Below are 23,623 nucleotides of genomic sequence, written 5' to 3' on the forward strand. Positions count from 1 at the left end.
TAGCAGCAGATTCTTCTGGAGAAGACGGACGGGAATGAAAAAGGCCGGCCAGGCAGCGGGCCTCCTGAGGACGTCTGCCCCAGGACGGCCTGTCCCTCGCGAGGGGCGCGCGGGCCAACGTCCGGCTCGCTGTGACCCGTCGTGCTCTGGGGGCACTAATGGGCTTAAGGAGTCAGCTGGAGCCCTTCCCAGGACCGGCCTGGGGGAGGGTGGGGAGGGCGTGGGAGACACTCAGCTCAGGCGGCGGGGAGCGCTGGCTCTCCCCACCTCCTGCGGATGCCCACGGCCCCCTGCGGGCTGCGCACGGCCCCCTCGGCGTGGGCGGAGGGCCTGCCAGAAGGCAGGGGTCAGGCTGCTGGAGGACGGCTTAGTTTCACAGTCTGGTAATACTAGAACCAACACTGTTCCTGGCAGTTTACTGAACCGAAATAACTTTATTTACTTTAATGAAGCTTATAACTCCATTAACTTGCAGAAGAATAACATTCTCACGTCTTAAGGACAACATGCGCCCCTTCTCACAGCGGGCACAGAGCCAGGCGGTGAACCTGAGCTGCGACGGGCCTGAGAGGCAGGACAGGGCTTTAGGCTCCGTGTGCGGCCGTTCTGGACAGGGCCAAGAGAGCTGCCACCGGGGGTTCCCCAATGAAACACAGATCCCCCACGGCCGCATCTCTGCTTTCACGGCGCATCAAACAGTCCTAGTGAAAGCTACGCGTCAAGGCCGGCGTTGCTTCCAACATTAATAACCAGCCTCCATCCACCTGCCTGCGGGGAGGGGGCCGTGGGCCCGCGGTGGGCGCGCCCCCGGGGAAGGCGGTGCCTGCGCCCTGTGGCAGAGCCCTCCCCCAACGGCCCAGAGAAGCCATGGGAACACTCAGACTTAGCCTCCCCCTTTGCCAGGGCCAAACACCGAGCTTAGTCAGAGAAAGTCAAGTGACGTCTGAGACAACCGACATTTCATACAAATCTTTTCGAACCACATTTAAACCTAAATACAATTTAGTGCTGCCCACTATATTCTAGGACTTAAATGACCGTGAGAAATGACAATTTCTAGTGGCCTGGGCTCACCATACCGGCCCCACTTGGCCAGCTGTTGGTGTGAACGGTAAGGTATCCCAACTGGGCTCTGAGTGCCAGGCTCTGTTTAAGGCACTGTAATGTACATTAACCAAGTTAATCCTCAAAACCACCTCATACAGTAAGAAGTACTGTTTTCATCATGCAGTCTGTCACCATTCAAGCTAAAACTGATAAAATACACGCGAAAAGGAGAGAAACGCCACGTAACCGAAACAAATGCACAGGGAGAGGACGCCCAGCTGCCTTTCCCTCCGGGCTGCGCCCGCGCTCGTTGGGGCCACTCGCAGTGCTCAGGGCACGTCCCAGACACCCAGGCTTCCCTTGTGTCCCACATACGAGGGGAGTTCTCCAGAGCCTGCAGTGTTTGCTTGAGACCAGCCTCCTGCCTGGCTCCCTGGCTTCCAGCTCCCTTCCCATCCCCTCTGACCAGGACTTGCCCGCCAAGCTCCCTTCAGCACCTGGAACTGCTGCCCGCCCTCCCTGTCCCCTTCCTCATTCCAGCTTTTCCAGTCCAGGCCTGTCCCCTGCACGTAGGCCGTAATTCCCTCTTCAGGCTCATAAACTCTTCTTCTCCCTCTCCTCTGTGCCGACTGTGACCCAGGGCCTCTGAAGACTGCCATACCGACCCCCTTCCATCCCACATTCAGAATTTAGGTTCAGCAGGGCCTTGCGTTATGGATCCTTTTCTCGTTATTGAGATGGACTTCACACAGCATTAAATCCACCCGTCAGAGGCTGTCATTCAGCAGCATTTAGTACATTCATAAGGTTGGTATCGTCCCCACTGCCTAATTCCAGAACATTTTCATCACCCCCAAAACAAACCTCACACCCATTACCAAAACTCCTCTTCTCCTACCCCTGCGCCCAGCCCTGGGCAACCACTGCTCTGCTTCCTGTCTCTGGATTCGCCTGTTCTGGACATTCCATATACACGGAATCGCACATTATGTGGTCTTTGTGACCGGCTCCTTTGCAACAAACTTTTCCAGGTTTACCATGTTGTAGCACGAGTCAGTGCTTTACTCCTTTTTATGGCTGAATAATATTCCGTGGTATGGATACACCACATTTTGTTTACCCATTCATCAGCTGATGGCCATTGGATTGTTTCTACTTTTTGGCTGTAGATATTCATGCTGCTATGAACACTCATGCACAAGTTTTTGTGTGAATGTGTGGACGTACGTTTTAATTTCTCTTAGGAGCCGAACTGCTGGGTCATACTTCATGTTTAACTTTCTACATTGCCACAAGCGACGTATAAGGGCTCCCATCTGTCTACCTTCTCGCCGACCCTTGTTACCGTCTGCCTCCTTGGCTGTGGCCTCCTGTGACCGCCGCGGTGCCTCACTGCGCGTTTCCCTAATGACTGACGCTGTCGAGCGCCTTCCACGGGCGCGCGCGTCCTGACACACCTCCCCCCGCCACGGCCAGGGAGCGTCGCCGCGCCCCCTGCTGTGGCCTCTTCCCTTCCAGCCCACATATCACAGCGATATTTGTTTTCATAAAACTAAACTTTGTGTGACCCTCCTCATACACACGTAAAAATAAACAGCATTAGTAAAGGAAATCTGCGAGGTGCTTAGTTAACTGTCCCAGCCACTAAAACCTTGTTACTATAACTAAATTCAACTTACATTGATTCCTCCTTAGGTGCCGTCCTGGCCAGGTCTTCTTGTTCCTTCATTTTATCTGCAGCTTGGGCTTGTTTTTCTATTTCAGTAAAGCGCGTATTTGTCAGTTTCTGGGCTCCCAAACTTCCTTTTTTGGTCCCAAGCTAGAAGATACATAAAATTATATTCTACCCAAACTGTTCGACAACTTTGCGGCAACAGCTAACGTTTACAGCGGGCACTGTGGCAGGCACCTACACCTGTTCTCGTCCTTGTCCTCGCGACCCTAGGAAGCGGGCATCACTTTCCTCCCGTTTCCAGGGGCAGAGCCGAAACTCAAGCAAGTGAAGAGGCTTGACCAGGGCCGCAGAGCCAGCTAGTGGGGGGGCAGGTTCAGCCCTGAGCCTGCCCCCAGACCTCCCCAGACAGCCTTGCGGCCTTGCGGACAGAAACGCAACAAGGACAGCAACGCCTAGGGAGCCTCTGCTGATTGGGTTTTATTGGAATTTCATCATTGACAGGAAAAATGTTAAGCACGCATTCTAGAAAATCTTCACTTGCTGTGACATTCACCTCACTGAGCAAGCCAGAGTCTTTATCCAGGCCATACTGACTATACATAATATGGATCAAAGTAAATAAAAATAAAACGACGAGATGAGGGTGGCTTTCTCAAGTGCATCAGCGATTTTAGGGCTGAACTATCAGGTATTTTATACATCATACTCACTCCTTTTTTAGGTTGATTGGGTTTCTTTTTTATGATAGAGGAAACCTCTGTCAAAAAAATAAAAAGTGGAAAGTCAGACCAATAGAAATATGTTTTTTTTCTATTTTTAAGATGTTTTTTAATTTCTAATTTTCTTTTTAAAAAATTCTAAGATACAGTTTATTATTATTTAAGAGGCTATAACATTTCCCACATTAGCTTGTCATCCAGAAGACAAATGTAGGGTGGGGCAAAGGCAAGCTTGCAGCTGTTCATCTGGAAAACACAGTAATCCATGCAAAGTAATGCAAGAATAAACTCTGTTTTGTGTGCTCATGGCACTAACCCTCCTTTGGTGCCACCCTGTGTACATGTGCATCTTACAAGAATGGAGCTTGTCTCATCAAAGTGGGGTCCCCAGTATTCCCAAGAGCACCCACACTCAGAAAACATGTTTTCTGAACACCATGCTGAGGAGAAATAAAGCGCCCGGGCCGGCCCCACCCGTTTCTTACCGCGCGGGCGCCTCACGTGCGTTAGTTAGCGCACACTCTCCCACCAACCTCTGCTCTTCAAACACTTTCCAAATTCATTTAAAACATAGACTTAGCCAGGCATTAAGTGTATAACTAAAGCAGGAAGGGATATGCCTTTCCACCTTCAGTTATATACAGATTTTATCATATTAATCAGTAGGAAATATAAAGCAACATATTATTTTAGTAGTGGTACTTTCTAAATTGCACAAAAAATATATAGTGCTTTTAGGGAAAGATTCTAAAATATTGTTTTCCTGGGTAAACTTTAGTCATAGAATATATATTTTGTTTTTAGAATCACATGTAAATGAGACTCAGTAAAAATTAAATCTTAATTTTTTTTTACAAAGCTGAAAATGTGCTTTAATAGGAAAAGATAGCATAAAACCACAAACAAAAGATTAAAATCTTTAGCCCTAATGAGAGGATAACATCATCCCATTTCAAGTAGGAAAAAGGGACGCAGGAACATTTTTCTTTCCTCCACTTCTAAGTTTGTGCTGTGGTCCTCAGAGAATCTGCTCCCTACCTCCTATAAGTCAACTGATGCACGATGAAAAGATCTGAAACACTACTAACAATTTAGTTATTTTTGACTAAAGCAGTTGTTTTCCAATGAATGCAAAGTAATAAGCACCAATTTCAGATTATACTTCCCTGATAATGAAAAACTAAGGACTGAGTTCACCTATTATAAAATCAGAAGGAGGAGAAGGTACTAGAAGTCCTGAATAAACAGGTAGGGTGGGGCTGCCCTGACCTCTGCTGTCACTGGAACACAAACCAGCCCCGCACAGGACTGCAACTCACACGCGCCCACCGCCTCTCGGCCAGGCCCCCAGGAGGAGCGGATGGCTGGGCCATCTAGCCGGCTTAAAGAGATCAGCAAGCGTGTCGGCGGAATAAAATCTCTTTAAGAGTATAGATTAATAGTCCTGGTGCCATACAGTCCATGAATTCTAGGCAGAATGCAAAGGCAGGATTCATTTTTTTCTCAGTGAATCTCACTCTCTAAATCAGAATATTCTCATGCACATTACCTAAGGCAGCCTTGGTTGGGACGTTAAGACCTTCCACACTTGGTCCTTGCTCTGGTCCACCTGCAAGTTAAAAATATTGATATTAAAGAAGAAAATATACTTATCAAACTTGCTTTTGAATACGTAATATATTCTACTTGCTGAGTACTACATGTCCAATTTTGTCAATGCGTCCCTTTCTCTTTACCTCCATATCCTATTTTACCATTACAAGAATTTTGATTTAGAAGTGCATTAAAATAGAAGTGCATTTTTTATCCAGTTGCTTTATAGAATAAAAATGTTAGTGGTCTCCCTGATTAATGTCATTCAGAATTCTATCTTATGATCTCATGTTTTAAAGTAAACTGTTCTAAGAGAGCTAGTATATACATGGACTACACACCCAACATATGGTAGTATTTGGAAATTCTAACACCAATCATATCCATGATAGAAACCTAAATTTTCAGTTGCCGAGCAATGTGCCCTATTTTCTAATTGACCTAAAAAATGATCCTGGTTAAGAACTCTATTAAAGTCTTTACTGAAAAACATTCTGTTATTTTAACTTTATTACTTTAAAAATAGGTAAACATCACGTACTATATCCATGCAATGGAATGTTATTTGGTCCTTAAAAAAAAAATAAATACTGACACAGGCTACAACATGGGTGACCCTATAAAAAATTATGTTAAGCACAAGAATCTGGTCACAAAAGATCATATGTTGTCTGAGTCCATTCATGTGAAGTGCTCAGAGTAGACAAACCCTTACAAACAGAAAGCAGAATGGTGGGTGCAGGGGCTGGGGGGGAGGGGCAGGAGGGGACCGGGAGTGACTATTAATGAATACAGGGTTTCTTTTTTTTTTGGTAAAGTTATATCTTATTTAACTTTTTTTTAGAGAGAGAGAGAGCAATTTGCTGTTTCACTTAAGCACTCATTGGTTGATTCTGCAGTGTCCTGACTGGGGACCGCACCCACAACCGTGGCATATGTGGATGACGCTCTCGCCCACTGGTCTACCCAGCCAGGGCAGTGTGGGGTTTCTTTGTGGGGTGATGAAAATGTTCTGGAATTAGTGCTGAGGGTGGCACAACCTTGTGAATATACTTAATGCCACTGAATTGCATACTTCGAAGGGTGAATTTTATGGTATGAGTTACACGTCAATAAAGCTATCATTTAAAAAGGGGCACGACCAACAGAGGAAACACAACTGTTTTATTTTTATAAATATTTAAAAGGTAAACTCTAGTTAAGGCTTTTGTTTTATTATTTTTTAATATTTTATTTATTCACTTTTAGAGAGGGGGAGGGAGAAAGAGACGGAGAGGAATATCAATGTGTGGTTGCCTCTTCAGCGCCCCCTACTGGGGGCTTGGTCTGCAACTCAGGCATATGCCCTGATTGGGAATCAAACTGGCGACCCTTAGGTTCGCAGGTGGGCACTCAATCCACTGAGCCACACCAGCCAGGGCTAGTTAAGTCTTTTAAACAGGTAAAGGAGGATGGATGAGAACAATGATAATTTGTAGAAAAAGAACTATCCACAAATTTGCTGGTTACCTATTCTGGGCCAGGAAGTGCTCTGGGCAATTAATGGAGAAACAGCAGTGAATAAGAACACACCAGCAGAGTATCTAAGGCCTCATATTCTATTTGTTGCAATTATGCTGTTCTCCCCTTTTTATAGTGCAATCCTTAAGTTTACTCAAGACTGCGCCAGTCACCCAGTGCTGGCAAATCCAATTCTGGGTTAGGCCTTGAGAGCTAATAGTTCCTTAACTAAAATTCTGGCCCTGGCTGGGTAGCTCAGTTGGTTGGAGCATCATCCCACACACCAAAAGGCTGCAGGTTCAATTCCTGGTCAAGGTACATACATAGACTGCAGGTTCGATCCCCCATTGGAGTGTGTACGGGAGACAACTATCAATGTTTTTCTCTCATGTCTACGGATCTCTCCCCCTCCCCCTAAAATCAATAAACATATCCTTGGGTGAGGATTAAAAAAAAAAATTCTGGATGGCGAAGAGACAGGAATGCACTGTTACAGGTACAAAAGGATGGGGATCCTAAAAAATAAAACCTTTTAGGAGAAGTTTTTTGGCTAAGAACATAGCCTAAAAAATATTTACAAGGACAAAGCCTTGCTCTATATTTAGTTACCTTAGTTTTCTGTTAGAAAAAGGAACTGAGACACCTGGACTTGAGAGGTTTAGATCTCCCCGGGGCAGGCAACCTTCAATCTCAACAGGCCTTTTATGCTACTAAATTGTAACAGTAACAATGTTCAAATGATCGTCTGTATCTCAGAAGCTACAAACCCCAGCCTTTCCACTTGTCAGTCAGGAGAGTACTGGAATCAGTTTTTCTCTTGTCCTTTATGGATATGACAAACCAATCACCAGCTCACATAGATTCCTTATCTTAAAAAAAAAATTTTTTTGCCCTGGCTGGGTAGCTCAGGATATGCTAAGGTTGTGGGTTCAATCATGAGTCACGGCACATCAAAAAGCAACCAATGAATGCAAAAAATAAGTGGCACAACAAATCCATGCCCCTCTCTCTCTCTCTCTAAAAATCAATAAATAAAAAAAATTAAATAAAAAGAATTTAGGTGCTCACAGCCCAGTGGAAGGGACACACGATGGACATGAAGCTTAGGGACACATGAGTCCCTGGGGCTGAGCCGTGCCAGGCCACGAGGAAGGCGACATGCATCGACGTGGCTGTGGCTGGGGAGCTCAGGGGCCTCTTTGAGGAGAGGCCGGGCGGCTGAGACTCCGATAAGGAGGCCGCCACGTGCTGACCAGGTCAGAGTCCCACTCCAAAGACAGCAAACACAGGAAAGGGGAGTAGGGCCAGGGCGGCCGCAGGGCAGTGGGAGCCAAAGAAATCAAAGAACTAAACGCCAGTCGGTGGTATGGCGATGTCTTCATTGCAGGCATCTGGGGCCATGTGCAGAGAAAACGAAATGTGAAAAAAAAATCACAGGTTGCAAACCGTACAAAACCGGTCATGTCAGAGTTCTTTGCATATTAAGGAACCAAGCTTTTTGTCTGTATATGAATCGTATTTTTTTAAAAAAAGATTTTATTTATTTTTAAAGAGAGGGAAAGAGAGGGAGGAAGAGAGGGAGCAAAACATCGATCAACCTAAGTACGTGCTCTGCCTGGAAATTAAACCTGAGAACTTCACTTTGCACCCAACCAACTGAGCCACACGGGTCAGGGCTCACTGCATTGCAAATTGCTATCCCTTGTCTTGAAAGCACTGCCTCAGACCACCGACTTACACTTCCAGTAGTCAGACTTCCTCATCTCTCCCCTTCATGAGGCTTGAACAGGTAGAGAAGGGCTGCCCCATTCCAGGGCAGCAGAAAAGCGTCGCCCGTGTTTCTTTCAATACTCTCATATTTTCATGTTTTATATTTAAATCTTTTACCCACCTGAATTTAGTTTAGGAAAAAGAGTGAAGATGAAATTCTGCTTTATTTTATTTTTTTTCCAAAAATGCTACACATCTGTCCCAGCTCCATTCATTGTTCCCCAGGATGCCCAATGTTTGTCCTGATTCACAGAGAAGTCTCTCCCAGACCAGTGAACGGACAGGCATCCTGAAACCTGTTGTTCGCTGGAACCTCGGACACGCCCGCCCTTCCCTCTGGACTCCCCACAAGTGAAGTGACTCCTTTCCTCACAGCACGCGCCCTGACTCCTCTCACAGGTGAAAGACTGCCCCGACCCCCCGCCAGAATCCTTGCCAGGAAGTTGCTCAGTACCCCCAGCCTTAAGCGTGGGGACTACTCATTCCTTCCTGTTACACTAAGTTCCTTAAAGCAGTTCTAGGCTCAACTTACACAAGGCAGCACTTCTTTGGGTACCACATGCTAGGAGTTCACTGCTTAGTTGTCGATGTTTTATTTCTGTTGTTCACTTACACTCACATCCTTGCTAACAAGACACTCAATTTTAAATCAGAAAAAGCTGATGTCTTGATCCATGTTATTCATATAACATAACTGATTTTTAAATTTTATTTTTCTTTTTAAAAATTTTTAATTTCTGGATTTAATCTTTAATCTTTTTTCCCATTACCATTTAGTTCTCTTATACCTTCATCCCCCCAATTTTTTAAATGTGAGCAATTGATATAAGTATATTTACAATACATACAATCCTACAATAAAGTCACCAAATGTGAATCATTAGGTATCAGCTGTTTATAGAAGTTTTTCAAGTTGAAATCTGATTTTCTTACTATAAAACAGAAACTCATTTATAAAAGTTCAGTCACTTCAAAACTGTACCAAGTTAAAAGTACAAATCCTCAGTAATTTCCTTCTCCAGCTAAGAATTTGGTGTGTATCTTCCAGAATGTGTTGTGTGTGTATGTTTCTATGAGGCCCTACGCCCTGTTCAGTGATCTACTTTGTCCACCTTCCAATCTGGCCTCACTCCCTAGAGCACACAGCACGCCCCTGAGCCCAGGACGGCTGTCTGCGACGGCCCCGCGACTGCCTGCCAGGCCTGCGGTACCTGCGGGGGCGGCTTCCGCGCTCCTCGGCGCAACAGACGAAGGTTCTGGGTGTGCTGAGGTCCACCCTGCGCCACTCACCTGAAATAAAGTGACAAAGGTCAAAGGAAACCAAATCAAAGAAGGGGAAAAACTAATGATTTAAGGAGCCTGGATTAGTGGGAAGGAAGGATAATATTATATTAATCATGTCTAATCTTAAGTCTCTATTTCAATGCTCACATCCCTTTTCCTCCTTTTTAAAAATGAAGTCTTTATTATGTAATCATTTCAGTTTTACACAGAAGTTGCTTAAGATAGCAGAGTTTCTTACTTTTCATTCAACTGCCTTTAATGTTAAAATCCCTGAGGTGCCTCTGTCATAACTAAGAATTGCTACGGTACAATACTAGCTAAACTCCAGACTTTATTTGGATTTCACCTATTTTTCCTCCGATAGTTCTTTTCTGTTCCATGATCCAATCCAGGATGCCACACTGCATTTGTTACTTCTCCTTAGACTCCCTGGTTTGTAAGAGTTTCTCAGTCTTTCGTTTTCCATGACCTTGAAACTTTTCACAGGTACTGATCAGGTATTTCGTAGAATGTCCCTCAATTTGGGTTTGCCTGATGTTTTCTCATGATAAGAGTAGATTTAGGGAAAGGAAACCACAGAGGTAAGGAGTCCTTCTCACCTCCTCATGTCAACATGGCTGAACGCTGGCGACGCTAACCTTGAGCACTTGGTTCGAGTGGTGCCTGTCAGTCTTTTCCTGCTCAGCTTCTGATTTCCCTTTCCATTTCCCAGTCTTGGGAAGCTCATCATTAAGTCTGGCCCCTACTCAAAAGCAGGGGCGTAAAATTCTACCTCCTGAAGGGGGAGTATCAATTATACATGACTTGGAATGTTTCTATAAGGAAGGTTGTCCCTTGTCCCAATTTATTTATTCAATCATCTATTTATATCAGTATGAACTTATAGATATTTATTTCATTCTCTGGATTATAATTCATGGGTAAATTTTTTTAAAGATTTTATTTATTTATTTTTAGAGAGAGGAAAGTGAGGGAGAAGGAGGGAAAGAGACATCAATGTGTGGTGGTTGCCTCTCACACGCCCCCTGATGGGGACCTGGCCTGCAACCTAAGCACATGAGCTGACAGAGAATCCAACCAGGTGACCCTTTGGTTCCCAGGCTGGTGCTCAATCCACTGAGCCACACCAGCCAGGGCCCTCTGGATTATAATTCAATATTGTCATTACTTATTTTGTTGTTCCAACTGGTCTAGCTTTGACCACTGGGAGCTCTTTCAGGCTGGCTCCCGAGTCCTTCAGGCATGACCCGTCCACTTCCCAAGCCCTCCCTCTAGCACTTCCTCACTTTCTGGCTCTACGGGATGCTCCAGGCTCATCCGCCCCAGCAGCCCCAGTCCTACCGTCTGCCTCTGCTCCAACGGCGGCCCTGGTTCCTTTCATTGGAGAAGGGTATTTGGAAACCAAGATCTGGTGCTAGGTGTGTTTGCTGCGCTGAAATGTCACTGTCCCCAGGCCCTGTCAGTGGACAGAGCTGGGCAATACACATATGTGGGTACTAACCCACATCCTCACACACGTCTAGAATTAGCTCTCCATTACGTATGTACGTGTGTGTATACACAGAGTAAAACAAACATGAATTCCTACTGACATCTCCAACCCTAACCCACACCAAACTATTCATTTCTCTCCTTTTTTTAGCCCATCATTTCTATTCCTGACATTTCTTAGCTACTAATTACGGATATTCTGTGTCTAGTTCTAAATTAAACAACAGCAAAGCTCACAATAGAACACCTTATCCTATTTTTATTTTTTTATTTTTTTTACTGTTTTCTGTTCTCCTCTTTTTTGATAACTATTTCTGGTAACTATTGACTGCATCAATAATAACATGTACATGCAAATTATGATAGCAAAAAAAATCAAAGTTTGGCAGTTTCTGCCAAAACCTTTGTCACACCTCATCTTTTTTTATTTTTAAAAAATGTCACACCTTTTTTTAATCTGAGAGTTAACTAATGCATTGAACAGCAGTTCGGTTCACAAAAGGCGCCCTTTCCCTAGCGGGACTAGGAGGCAGGGCGGCTGACAGAGCAGCCGAGGCTTTAAGTCGGAGGTCGGCACACATTTCCTTAAAGGACCAGTCAGTATACATTCTGGGCTTTCAAGGCTTATAGTCCCTGATCTAATGATTTTGGGATTTCTATCTTGGTTAAGAGACCGTTTCAGGGTTGTCACAGAAGCTTAGCCTGTATCCTAACTGAAAAGTTTTATTTTGTTTTTTTTAAAGTCTCATAGTTTTATTTAAAGATTTTATTTTATTTATTTTTAGAGAATAAAATAAAGGAGGGAGAAAGAGGGAAATATCAACGAGTGGTTGCACCTCACACGCCCCCTACTGGTGACCTGGCCTGAATCGAACCAGGGACCCTTTGGTTCTCAGGGTGGCACTTAATCCACTGAGCCACACCAGCCAGGGCTGACACATCTTAAATACACACGCTTTATAACTGTCAGAGTAAGCACACTGCAAAGTTATGTACCGCATAATACATACCTCAGGAGAAGCATGTGAGGCAAAAAAGTCCTCCTCCTTTGGTGCAGGGGACAAGGACGGAACCACACAACTATCCAGCCACAGCTAGAACGAAACATGAAGTACGTTAGCATTTTCCCTGGCTCTGAAGGTCTTATTTAACATGCTCCACTCCTTCTCTAGAGACCCGTTTGCTGAAGATGGGTGTTTTCCGTTATTTAAAAATCAGTAACAGGCCTATGCAGGACCCTGAGCACATTTTAGTCATGTACTGGCCCAGTGAGCTCTGCTTCCAAACCTTGAGGAGGTCACGGACATTTCTGAAAAGGACTTCAGGCCTAAGTGCAGGTCCCACAGTTCAGTGAAGCCTCCTCGTTTGTGGGGTCCTTATTTGCAAACTCACGTATTCGCTACAATCTGCTTGCAGCCCCCAAATCAGTTCCGGAGGTGCTCACGGTCCCCCCCAGACCTGTGCAGAGCAGCAAAGGCCCTGAGGTGCAGCGGGCATCCGCTCCCAGCCGAGCGGAGCAAGGAGACACTCGGCCTTGATTCCGTTCATACTGTAAAACAAGTGCCCTTTTCATGGCCTATTTAGTGCCACGCTGTCACATTTTTGTGTTTCCTGGAGGTAAATCTCCTGTTTTAAAATGGCCCCCACGGTGCTGGCCGGCGCCCCGGCGCCCTACCGGCCAAGGCTGTGACGGGCCCTGTGGGGAGGATGCAGGCTCGGCGGGGCCTGGGTTACGCGCGCCGCTGGCCGAGTTCCAGCTTAGAGCCGCGGATCCACATAAGTGAGGCGTCTTTAAACAAAAGCACAGGTAGAGTACGGTTACACAGTGACCTGGTGACGACAGCGAGACACCTTGTGCATTCAGAGCCTGCGGCAGCCAAAGAGCAATCTGCGCAGAGAGGAGCGGTAGGCGGCGCCCTGCTAAGAGCCACGTTGCCTACGCAAACGAACCACCCAGCAGGCGCAGGGCTGCGCTTACGTCAGTGCCGTGCTTCCGCGTGGCCTGCGAGGCCAGCGACTTGACTCTGTCCCTGTAGAGCTGGGCCGCGCGACTGTTGTACTTGGCGTTGGTGTCGCTGGTGGCGCAGCCGTGCTGGTGGAAGAAGGACGACTGCGGAGGAGAGCGCACGGGTTACTAGCGATACTGCAGCGCGTCGCACCCAGTGACCCAAACCTCACTTCTGTCAGGAAGGGTTTTTGAAAATACCTAGTGAGGGTTTAGAAAACCCAAATCATGTAAACCAGGAAAATTTTAAAATCTTCCTTGTAAAAGGGAACACGTTCCACAGATGTGACACTGGTATTTTGGTAAAACTGGACACAAGCCTTGAATTACAAAATGAAATAACTGGCCCTTCGTTTCTCTAGTGAACCCCCTGTCACTCTAAATGTCACTTGGGGGGACGCTTTCCACTCAGGACCAGTTTTAATTCATGAGGAGTCCATTTTAATTGGGATTCCAAGAAATTGGAATTTTTGACAAATTGGTTTGGAGCTACGCCGGCCTTCACATTGTTCAGCACCATTTATTCACTACCAGAGGCAGCACAGGCGAGGTGATAAAAGAAATACTTGAACAACTAGAGGCGCCTGCTCCGGCCCCTTATACGGGTCCATGCACAGACATGAATTACAAAATCCATATCTTAATTAAGGAGGTATTCCAAAACCTGCATGCGCGACCCTTTCATGGACCCAACTTGATCAATAATGCACATGCACACATACCAGATCCCGTTCTACCTTCTTTGGGCACCAACCCATTAAATCCTCATGGCAACACCATCAGATGTCACTGTTATTATCTACACTTCGCAGGTGGGGAAACTGAAGCACAGAGAGGTTCAATGACTTGCTCAACATCACACAGGTAAGTGGGAGGCAGAGCTGGTGTTCCAACTTGAGGATGGTTCCAACTCCACTGCGGAGTGCGGTGCCCAGGGACCTGACCCTTCCCTATGCCATTCCCCAGCTCCACTGGCTGGAGAGGAGGAAGCTGCTCTCTCGAGGTGCGTGGGGGACTCTGCACCCTTGGGAAGGCTTAGAGACAAGGATGGGTAAAATCAAACCCATAGCGTTAGAACAAGCTTGTGGACATCATGATAATGGGCATGGATTTCTAATAAGATGCTTGAAATGTTAAGGATTTAATGCATTCTCTCTTTTTTAAAGATTTTACTTATTTATTTTTAGGGAGAGGGAAAGGGAGCAGAGAAACATTATTGTGTGAGAGATTGGTTGTCTCTCATATGCCCCTAAGCGGGGACCTGGCCTGCAACCCAGGCATGTGCCCTGACTGGGAACTGAACCAGAAACCTTTCGGTTCACAGGCCAGCGCTCAATCCACGGAGCCACACCAGCCAGGGCAGATTGAATGCATTCTTAATGGGGAAAAACTGATTCTTGGAAAATGAAAAAAATCTTAGTTATTACAATGGTTTGTGACCCTCCAATGCCCACCCTTACCTGACATATCATATTCCTTGGTATTTAATTTCCTCTCACTAGGGAAAAATTAAATTCAATTTAAATTTATAATAATCTAACTTTAATTTTTCTGTTTAGGGAACATTAATGAAAAAAGTTTGAGAAACACTATTCCAAGGGAATCTGGTATTTTGAAAACTACTATTTTAGATTTACAATTTTAATTTTAAATATCAAGTTGATGCTAGATATAATTTTTATTTGAAATGCATACAAATTTGATTTCTTACACTTTGAACGTTTATTAGCATGTCTACGGGAATTCTATTTACTAAACCTCTACCACTTAGCATTATAAATACGGTATCAGCTCTGGCTGGTGTGACTCAGTGGACTGAGTGCCAGCCTATGAACCAAAAGATCACTGGTTCAATTCCCAGTCAGGGCACATGCCTGGGTTGCAGGCAAGGTCCTCAGGTGGGTGCATGTGAAAGGCAACTGATCAATGTTTCCCTTGCACACAGATGTTTCTCTCCCTCTTTCTTCCTCCCTTCCCCATTCTCTAAAAAAAATAAATAGGGTATCAGTGCTTTATGTGATTTTGCTGGCTAGACTTGTATTTAGAGTTTGGGAAATCAAATATATTGAATTTGTAAATGAAGTTTAAAATGTTTGAGGATCCTTAGGTTTGTAAGTAGGGTTTAAGAAGTCTACTGTTTTATATACAATTATAAACTAAGTGACCATTTAATTGGTTATTTTTTGCACAGAAATTACTAAGTTTATAAATAAATATATATTGTATTTGAAAAGTTGAAGAGGTTTTATTAAAAATTTGTCGATTTCATAAATTAAATGAAACTCAGGTGTAAGCGGCTGTAAGCATTCATTCCACTCTAAGCATGAGAATCACCACTGCACATTAAAAAACTACTCTCATCAAGAAGCCTCCCAATTCCTCCATGTCACCGCCTTCTGTTGAAATTTTCTTTGAAGCACTCTCACCACCTGTTAGGTTCTTGTTTATGTGCTTCTTTAATGACTCTCTGTGTCTGTCTATAAGAGAGGGGATCTATCTGTCTTGTTCGTCACTAGATCCCAGCACCCAGCCCAAAGCTTTGTGATTATCAGGTGTTTAACAGATTTTTGGTTAAACAAGTCAACTGGGTCATCCAGCTCCAAAGCCCCATGTCTCTCTGTTATCTGATAGGGCCTTCCACGTAGTGCAAGTGCTGAACTTCTTTACTAGTGGAACACACGTTCATACTGAAGGAAAATGAGTCTGAGATGAACTTACCGCGTTAGCATTTCCTCCAACTTGCATGCATCGCAACTGAAACCAAGACCAGTTGGAATCCAACTCTGTAGATCTAAATGGAAAGAACATTCTTAAATGTTAATACTTTTTTTCCCCCACAATCAAGCCACTAAACTTTTGAGAACCCTTATGAAAGGTTTTCTTGATCATCGGGATCCTGGAGAATTATAAGTTCATATTAACAGTGACACATGCTTCCAGATGGCCAAGTGCACGACTATTGGTCCAGCAGCTCCTGGCCCCTCTCATCCTTCCATGAAGCCAAGGCTCTGATGGCCCCGACCACCTGCTCCCCTCCACACCAACCGCGGGCAGCCCATGCAGGCCATGCCGACCACACCAGGCCAGCAGTACTTCTGTGGCACCAACTCCAGCAGTCATGTCCTCTAGGGAACAGAACAAAAGCTTCGTGGGGCTGTTGGAACAATGCTGCCTCTGCCTTATACCCTTAGTGGGTCATGATCCAAAATTAGGTAATGTGTTTCTACTCAGAATAGATGTCCTGTTTGGATTTTTCCAGGCATCCACTTTGGCCCTTAGTAGAGCCTAGAGGATGCTCCTCATTTCACCCTCAGGTATAAGGGACCTACCTACCGCCATGAAGGAGGGAAGAAAACTCAGGATCGAACACTCTTGAAGTGAAAGCTGCAAGTGCCTCCTACTCCACCGCACCTGAAACCTAACATCACCTCAGAGCAGAGTATTTCCCAGCAATAAAAATTCTGCGCTGGCTGGTGTGGCTCAGTGCATTGAGTACTGGCCTGCGAACCAAAGGGTCACCGATTCAATTCCCAGTCTAGGGCACGTGCCTGGGTTGTGGGCCATGTCCCCAGTAGGGGGGTGCATGAGAGGCAACCACGCCTTGATTTTTTTTTTCCTCTCCCTCCTTCTCCCTCCCTTCCCCTCTCTAAAAAAATAAATCTTTTTAAAAAATTCACGAAGTGATCAGTGTAAAGCAAGCTAGGGCAGCACAACAATGTTGGAAGCCTCTGTACAGAATTGACAGAGAGGAGCAAAAAAGCAGGGCTACCCTCTATTCCACAATAGCTTGTCCTGCACTTACTGTAAAGGAATGTGGACATGTTAGAATGGATGCAGGCAGAACAGCCCTCACAAAGTGGGCAATGGAGAAAGAAAAAAGGCTTCAAACCCACCCAAAATTTCCTTTATTGCCACCCTTCCATTTACTGATTTCTATGCCTCTTTGTAACGTTTAATCCTTATGAATGTTAAGGTGTTATTTTAAAGCCAATAGCTACCTTAAGATTAATACTGACATGAATACATTATTATTATCACATATACAGATGACATATATACTTCATGGTGACATAAAAAGTAAAAATAAAGCCGTACTTGATAAGGAACATATTTCCCAAAGACAAAAATAAATCTTTTAGAATTGGATCACCAAGCAAGGTGATTAAATTATGTATCTTGTTCTGAAATCCCTTCTCTGAAAGACCTTGCTTAGTCCCCATACTGTCGTGACCCACCCCCTGCCCAGTTAGACTAGGTGGCGCTTCCCACCCCAGCAGTCACAGGTGGCCGGTAACAGCACAGCCCTGGCGACAGACTGAGAGTGGAATCTCAGCTCCGCCATTCAGGCTGCGTGACCCTGGGGAACTGATTTACTCGACCTCTGCACCTCACTCTCCTCGTCTGTAAAGTAGGAAAAAATGTAGGATTATCTATTTCACCCCTGTAGAAATTAAATACACCACTATCTGAAAAGCGCTTGGCTCCTGGTAAACACCAGATGGCAAAAAGTGCCACCATCACCCTCATCATCGCGGTAACCCTGTCACCTGTTGTTAGAAGCAGCAAACCCCAGAGGGCAGGCGCGTCCCCTGTTTTTCTCTCACGCTCCTGGCACGGGCACGTAACAGGTACCTGACTTAAACGAGGACCTGAAACTGAAGCCTCAAGTCCTCTGACTTGCTAACCTGCTTTCCAACTTTTAGTCCTAAACTATCTTTGAAAAAATAAAGCAAAACATTGTTTATGTATTTTTTAGAAATAAAAATCTAAAAAAACCCTAATTGTTCTTGAATTGAGCTGGCAGGGATTCTCTGTCACGCACGGGGATTTCCAGCAGAATGTTTCGGTGGCGGCGGACTTGAATTCGGTCAGCCTGCGAGAGCGGCTCGCGCCGCTCATTGGTGCCCGTCCCCGCACGCAGAGGTGGCGCCCTGCGGGCTCTTTCCTGTCTTTAGTCTGGACAAAGAGATGGTGAAAGGTAAGAGAATCTGAGTGCTAAGGAAAAGTAAGCAGAAAATGTAAGAAAAGTTGAAGAGTGAGTTGTCACTTTAACCAAATAGCTCTAGTTAACTGACTACGTAAAGGAGAAAATAGGGTTCCCACAACCTCCATAATCCTTATATGAGTCAAGATACAATGTTTTTCCTGATAAGCTAGTGCTTGTAATTTTTTTTATCAGTAAAAAAGAGTTCCAAGAACAGCCTGCCGCCTCTTAAAAAAAAAGATGCCAAGCACCCTTATCACCCTTGACTTTGTCTTGCCCAAACCCTAGACTGCTGCCCTCTTACCAGTAATTTTTAACCATTGTTTCGGAATCATTTATAAGAACTGTGATTCATACAGTTATATTTATCTGACTTTTACAAAGCTAGTGATTAAACCAGCAAGAGCCCAAACAGACCCTGCTGTCCAGCCTCACCAGGCTCCAGGTCAGCCCTCCCCTCGACCACAGAACACGCCCAAAAACTTCCTCACTTCCCGGAAGGGCTGGGTCTGGCGGCACACTTCAGTGGGGAGGGAAAGGGAGGACCAGGGTATGAAGGGCAGGGCTTGGCAGAGAAGAAGAGGAAAGAACACAGCAAAGAGAGAAAGAAGGACAACCACTACTGCCTTGAGTCCACCCTTTCTGGGCTCTGGGCAGAGCAAGACTGCATGTCAACCAGTAACAACTGACCTGGGGGTGCGAAGGAAGGACACTGAAAATAAACTTGCCCGGGCAACTGACTCCTTCAAGATTTAAAAACTGGACAAGGACAGGATAGGGTATTCAAAATTTTCGGAAAACTGCAGCTAAGAAAAAGAAAAGAAGACAAGAAACTGACACTCTAAAACCAGTAAGAACAAACAGAAGACTTGCCCTTTCTAGATAATTAATTATGGAGAGATATGGCTATTAATATTTAGCACAACAGGCCTTCCCAAACTGATTTCTGGGGGAAAAAAACCCAAGGAAAAAAAAATTAAAGTAATATATTAAAAAAGAAAATTAGCCCTGGCTGGTGCGGCTCAGAGGATTGAGCACCGACCTGAGAACCGAAGGGTCGCTGGTTCGATTCCCAGTCCAGGGCACATGCCTGGGTTGCAGGCCAGGTCCCCTGTAGGGAGCGCATGAGGGGCAACCACACATTGGTATTTCTCTCCCTTTGTTTCTCCTTCCTTCCCTTTCCCTCTCTAAAAATAAATAAATAAAAATCTAAAAAAACAAAACAAAAAGAACATTTAAAAAAAGAAAATTTTGTTGCTATTATTACTATTCAGGTTTTATGCTATCATGCAAAATACCTCATTATGAATTAGAATAGACTTTATGCTTTAGGAACAAATGCTCTTTAGAGTAATTTTGTTGTATCAATATTCCTCAAGTCATAATATAAGATAAAATTGCTTGCCACAATTCTAAGTAGTCTATCTGCCTGTCTAGCTGGTTCCTTCCCTGGGAAAAGAAGTAGAAGGGAAATAGGGGACCTGGTTGGAGGTGGCCAACAATCAAAGGGATCCCACGCGGCTGCGCAGGGGTGCCCCGGCCACCGGCCACACTCAGCTGTTGAAGTGCAGGCCTTACTCGGCTTTCCAGCCCTGAGCCCCGCTGGAACCCTTGGATTATTTCTTTTACCACCTCAATTTCTTCTACCTCACACAAGGGCACCCGCCACCTCCCACTGGACTTGGGGCTGTGTGTGTCCAGAGGGGGCGCCTTTCTCTCTTGCACACAAAGGCCCCACCCAGGCCTCCGCCCCACCCATACCAGTATTGGAGTGGATGATAGGAACTTGTCAGGAGGAGCCAATGCAGCCCAAGACTTCAGATGAAAAGAGAAGAAAGACGTTCCTATTACAAGCATTTGTAACTGCTACTAAAGTCCACGCAGAAACCCTCACTTGGGGTTCGTGGTATCGGTGCCTGGGGGCCAGGGCCGCAGGACAGCGCTGGAACCCTGCTCCGAGGACGACAGCAGCTCTCGCCTGGCGGGGTGCGGGGCAGCCCGCAGCCCCTGGCTCCCATTCTCCGGTGCCACAGCAGGACTCCTTTGTGCTGCTAGGTTATTAGAAAATCATAAAGGGAAAGGAAATGCTGTGTCATACCCTCCATTCTGACTGTTCAACACCACAGCCTCCTGTCTCTGACAGAGCTCTATATACAGTAACTAAACAGAAAATAACTCATTTTCCCAGTTGACTTAATTATGACTTAAGTCTCCATAACTGATAACCAACTGCTCATTTTACTCGATGTCAAAGGGAACATAAAAAAGGGGAAAGAGACCCATGTGACAAGGTAATCCCTCCCACCCCGCAAATGGGGACAGATTTACTTACCGAATAAAACTCAAGTGAACCCCGAGTGACCGGTGTGACCCTGAGCAATCGATGCAAAGAAACACCCCATAGGTTATGCTCGCCCAGCTGGGGTTTTTGGCACCACAATCAAAACACACCTGAAAGAAAATTTGAAAACTCAATTATTAACTGCTTTATATTAGCCAAACGAGCCCTCCCACAGGACGCAATACATGATTTAGCTTGAAAGCTGCTTAACCTTCACAGCTTAAACTGTTTAATAGAAACTATCTCAACTAGATTTTTTAAAACCTCAAATTTCAGTTACTTTTATTATTATTACTATATTATATTAATATAATTATATTAATACATTAATTATACAGTAAATTATATATTATCATGAATCTGTTATACCACTATGCAGTATGGGTGGTGAAGAGGACTCAGGTGTGTATCCTCTCAAACATTACCTGTCCTTGAAGCATTAGCAGGGTTCCTGCCAGTCATGTAAACACTTGCTATGGAAGTCCCCTGCTGAGAACGCTCAAGGCCTCCCTGTCCCCTGGACAGTGGCTCTGTAATGGATGGCGGGCACTGTACACACGTCTGTCCTCAGCTGGCGGAGGAGGAGAACAGCAGCCAGAGCCCACGGTGCTCCTCCCCTCCTGTGTAACCCCCCCGCCCCCCACTGCTCCCAGGTGGTCTGTGTGACCATAATACGGCAGAAATTCTGTCATTTCCAGAGTAGGTCATAAAAGATGCCGTGACTTACTTCCTCCCCATCTCTCTCTCATCACTGGCTCTGGGGGAAGCCAGCCTCCAGGGCCCGAGGACACCTGGGCGGCAGAGTGGGGGGACCCGGGTGGGGAGGAAGTGAGGCCCGCAGCCCAGCAGCTGGTGCAGAGCAGAGCAGGGCCAGCTGCCCACCATGTGAGCGAGCCGGGCTGTGGCAACCCCAGCTTTCAGGGACCTCAGCCTCTGAGAGACCCCGAGCTAGCCTTCCTCAACACTGACCAAAGTCAGACATTATTCATCTGATAACAGAAGCGTAAAAGTTCTTTAAAATATGTAATGCTTGCCATGGAAATTAACACAATTAATTAAAGTCAGGCCCTGACTGGTGTGGTTCAGTGGATTGAGCACTGGCCTGTGAACCAAAAGGTTGCTGGTTCAATTCCCAGTCAGGGCACATGCCCATTCCCAGTAGGGGGCGTGTGGGAAGCAACTGTTTCTCACACAATGGTGTTTCTCTCCCTCTCTGTTTCCTTCCCTTCCCCTCTCTCTAAAAATATATAAATACAATCTTTAAAGTCAGGGCTACAGGACAGTAATTCCACTAATAGAATTGTTTATAATTTTCTTTCCAGAAAAAAAGTGCCTATACTTTAGACACAGTTTATAGGCAGAGTCACCTATCTGGAGATTGTCCTGATTATAATCATCAAGAGAGACCTGGCTTCTGGCCTTCTGAGGGCAATGCAAGTGCAAAAACATGAGCGGGCTTCCCAAAACCCAAGCCCCTCCTCACAAGAGGCTCACATTAAGCGCGTATGAATTGTGGGGGTGGAGTGACAATGGACGTGAAAGGTGCCGGCCACTCACTGTGATGGCACTGAGGAATTGAGAAGTAGGTGGCATCGCTGATTCCACAAACCTGCTGAGCCCCTGCCCCCTGCCAGGCCATGTGCTGGCCTTTGCAGAGCTCCCCGCAGAGGGAGAGGACAGGGAGACTCGGGCGCCCTGTGCTGACGGCCACCAGAGTAAGGACTCTCTTTCCGTGGGACTGTGCCAAAGGTGCTGTCTCTACGAGGGGCCATTTGGAATCCCTCACTTACTCAATGGACAGTTGTGTATTTATGTACAATCAAGTATGGACCCAGCGCCCAGCCCACAAAGCGGACGTACAAAGGTTTCCGCAGGCGTGCCCAGAGTGCACAGACCAGCAGTCTAGTGTGCGAGATAATTAGTTGCAAGGTTGAATCTTAGGAAGCAAGGACAGGATGCAAAATGTTTCCTAGACAGGGTCCAGGAGGCATCTGGGATCTAAAGGAGAGTCTAAATGGGCTGTAAGAGGCAGGCAGGAAATGGCGCTGTGAACACAGGTGACAGCAGAGATTAGGTGTATGCAGCCTGGAGCAGGCATCGGAGGGCCACTCCCGAGGTGGTGGAGGGGCTGGCTGTGGGAGGACAGCAGTTGGGGACCCGCCACTTCAGCATCCTCCTCACCCACCCACGAAGGAGGAATTGCTAGAATGTAGCTCAACGGAAGTTGGGGCCCAGTCTATCTTGGTCACCTGAGCTGAGCACCCAGCCTGGCACAAAGTGCCATTAAACACAAATACAGGTAGCAGGGGCAGCTTGCAGGGTGGGAGAGCGGACGAGCTGGGAGCGGACCTGTGGGACTGGAGGGCAGGAGCAGCTGGAAACACAGTGTGGCCCTCACCAAGGCCGCCTGGAGTCTCCTGCGGAGCACGGGGACTGCTTTGAGAGTGGGGACTGTACAAAGATGATGCTTTTCTAAGCAGAATATGAGTTATTCTGTTGATGAAAAAGAAATCGTTTTGACTAATGATGAGAGCGACAGTTGCTACAGAAACAAGAGCTGATATTGAACGTGGACTCCCTGTCGGGCGCTGTTGGTAGCCACCTGAATCTTCATGACGGTCCCATCGGGGCCAGCTGCCAGGGTGTGTGTGTGACCTGCAAGTCCCGCAGGGCCCCGCACTCAGAAGGGCCCATGGTTGGTTAATGCTCTGCTGTCTCACTTTAACATTCTCAGAACTTTTCAAACAAGGTCCCTCCGTTTTCATTCTGCATTCCCCCAAATTATGTAGCATGCAGTTTTGATCTCTGTTTTAGAGAAAACTAAGGAATTATGAAGTATCAGCTAAGAAACGGTATCTCAGGGAATGGACCCCAGCAGTCTGCGCCCCGTACCACACTGTCTCTCACACCGCCAGGCGGCCCTTGACCTGTCCTCTGTCCACTGGACTATCCACTCCCTGAAGGCAGGAGCCTGTCTCTCTGTTGAGGGTGCAGCAGTGTACCCACAATGCTTGGTTCAGTGCCCAGCACACTGCAGGTGCTCAATGGATTTTTGCTGAATGAATTATTCAAGCAATCAACAGAAAACTAAGGAAGAGTATAGCTTTAAGGACGGATTTCACAAACTAGAAAACTGACCCTTATGAGCTAAAACCCTTGGTCCAGAGCAAATGGTCATCATACACGACAGGAAGAAATTGGACACCACATTCTA

The 23,623-nt window shown here is 45.9% G+C and overlaps 1 protein-coding gene across 1 annotated transcript in view; it reads right to left on the minus strand.

Annotated features, from left to right (window-relative positions):
* ARFGAP3 (ADP ribosylation factor GTPase activating protein 3) overlaps positions 1-23,623 on the minus strand; it is a 44,451-nt gene that overhangs the window by 18,710 nt on the left and 2,118 nt on the right. Inside the window, exons 2-9 of the mRNA XM_054582482.1 lie at positions 20,401-20,519; positions 15,803-15,875; positions 13,058-13,189; positions 12,090-12,173; positions 9,516-9,594; positions 4,991-5,050; positions 3,433-3,479; positions 2,727-2,866 (exon numbers count right to left, since the gene is read on the minus strand). Coding sequence (XP_054438457.1) covers positions 2,727-2,866; positions 3,433-3,479; positions 4,991-5,050; positions 9,516-9,594; positions 12,090-12,173; positions 13,058-13,189; positions 15,803-15,875; positions 20,401-20,519 — 734 coding nt within the window. The remainder of the gene's footprint in view (positions 1-2,726; positions 2,867-3,432; positions 3,480-4,990; positions 5,051-9,515; positions 9,595-12,089; positions 12,174-13,057; positions 13,190-15,802; positions 15,876-20,400; positions 20,520-23,623) is intronic.

This window comes from Pteronotus mesoamericanus, unplaced genomic scaffold (genome assembly GCF_021234165.1).
Source record: "Pteronotus mesoamericanus isolate MK-2021 breed Mesoamerican mustached bat unplaced genomic scaffold, CSHL_Meso_final contig_702, whole genome shotgun sequence".
Taxonomy (NCBI): Eukaryota; Metazoa; Chordata; class Mammalia; order Chiroptera; family Mormoopidae; genus Pteronotus; species Pteronotus mesoamericanus.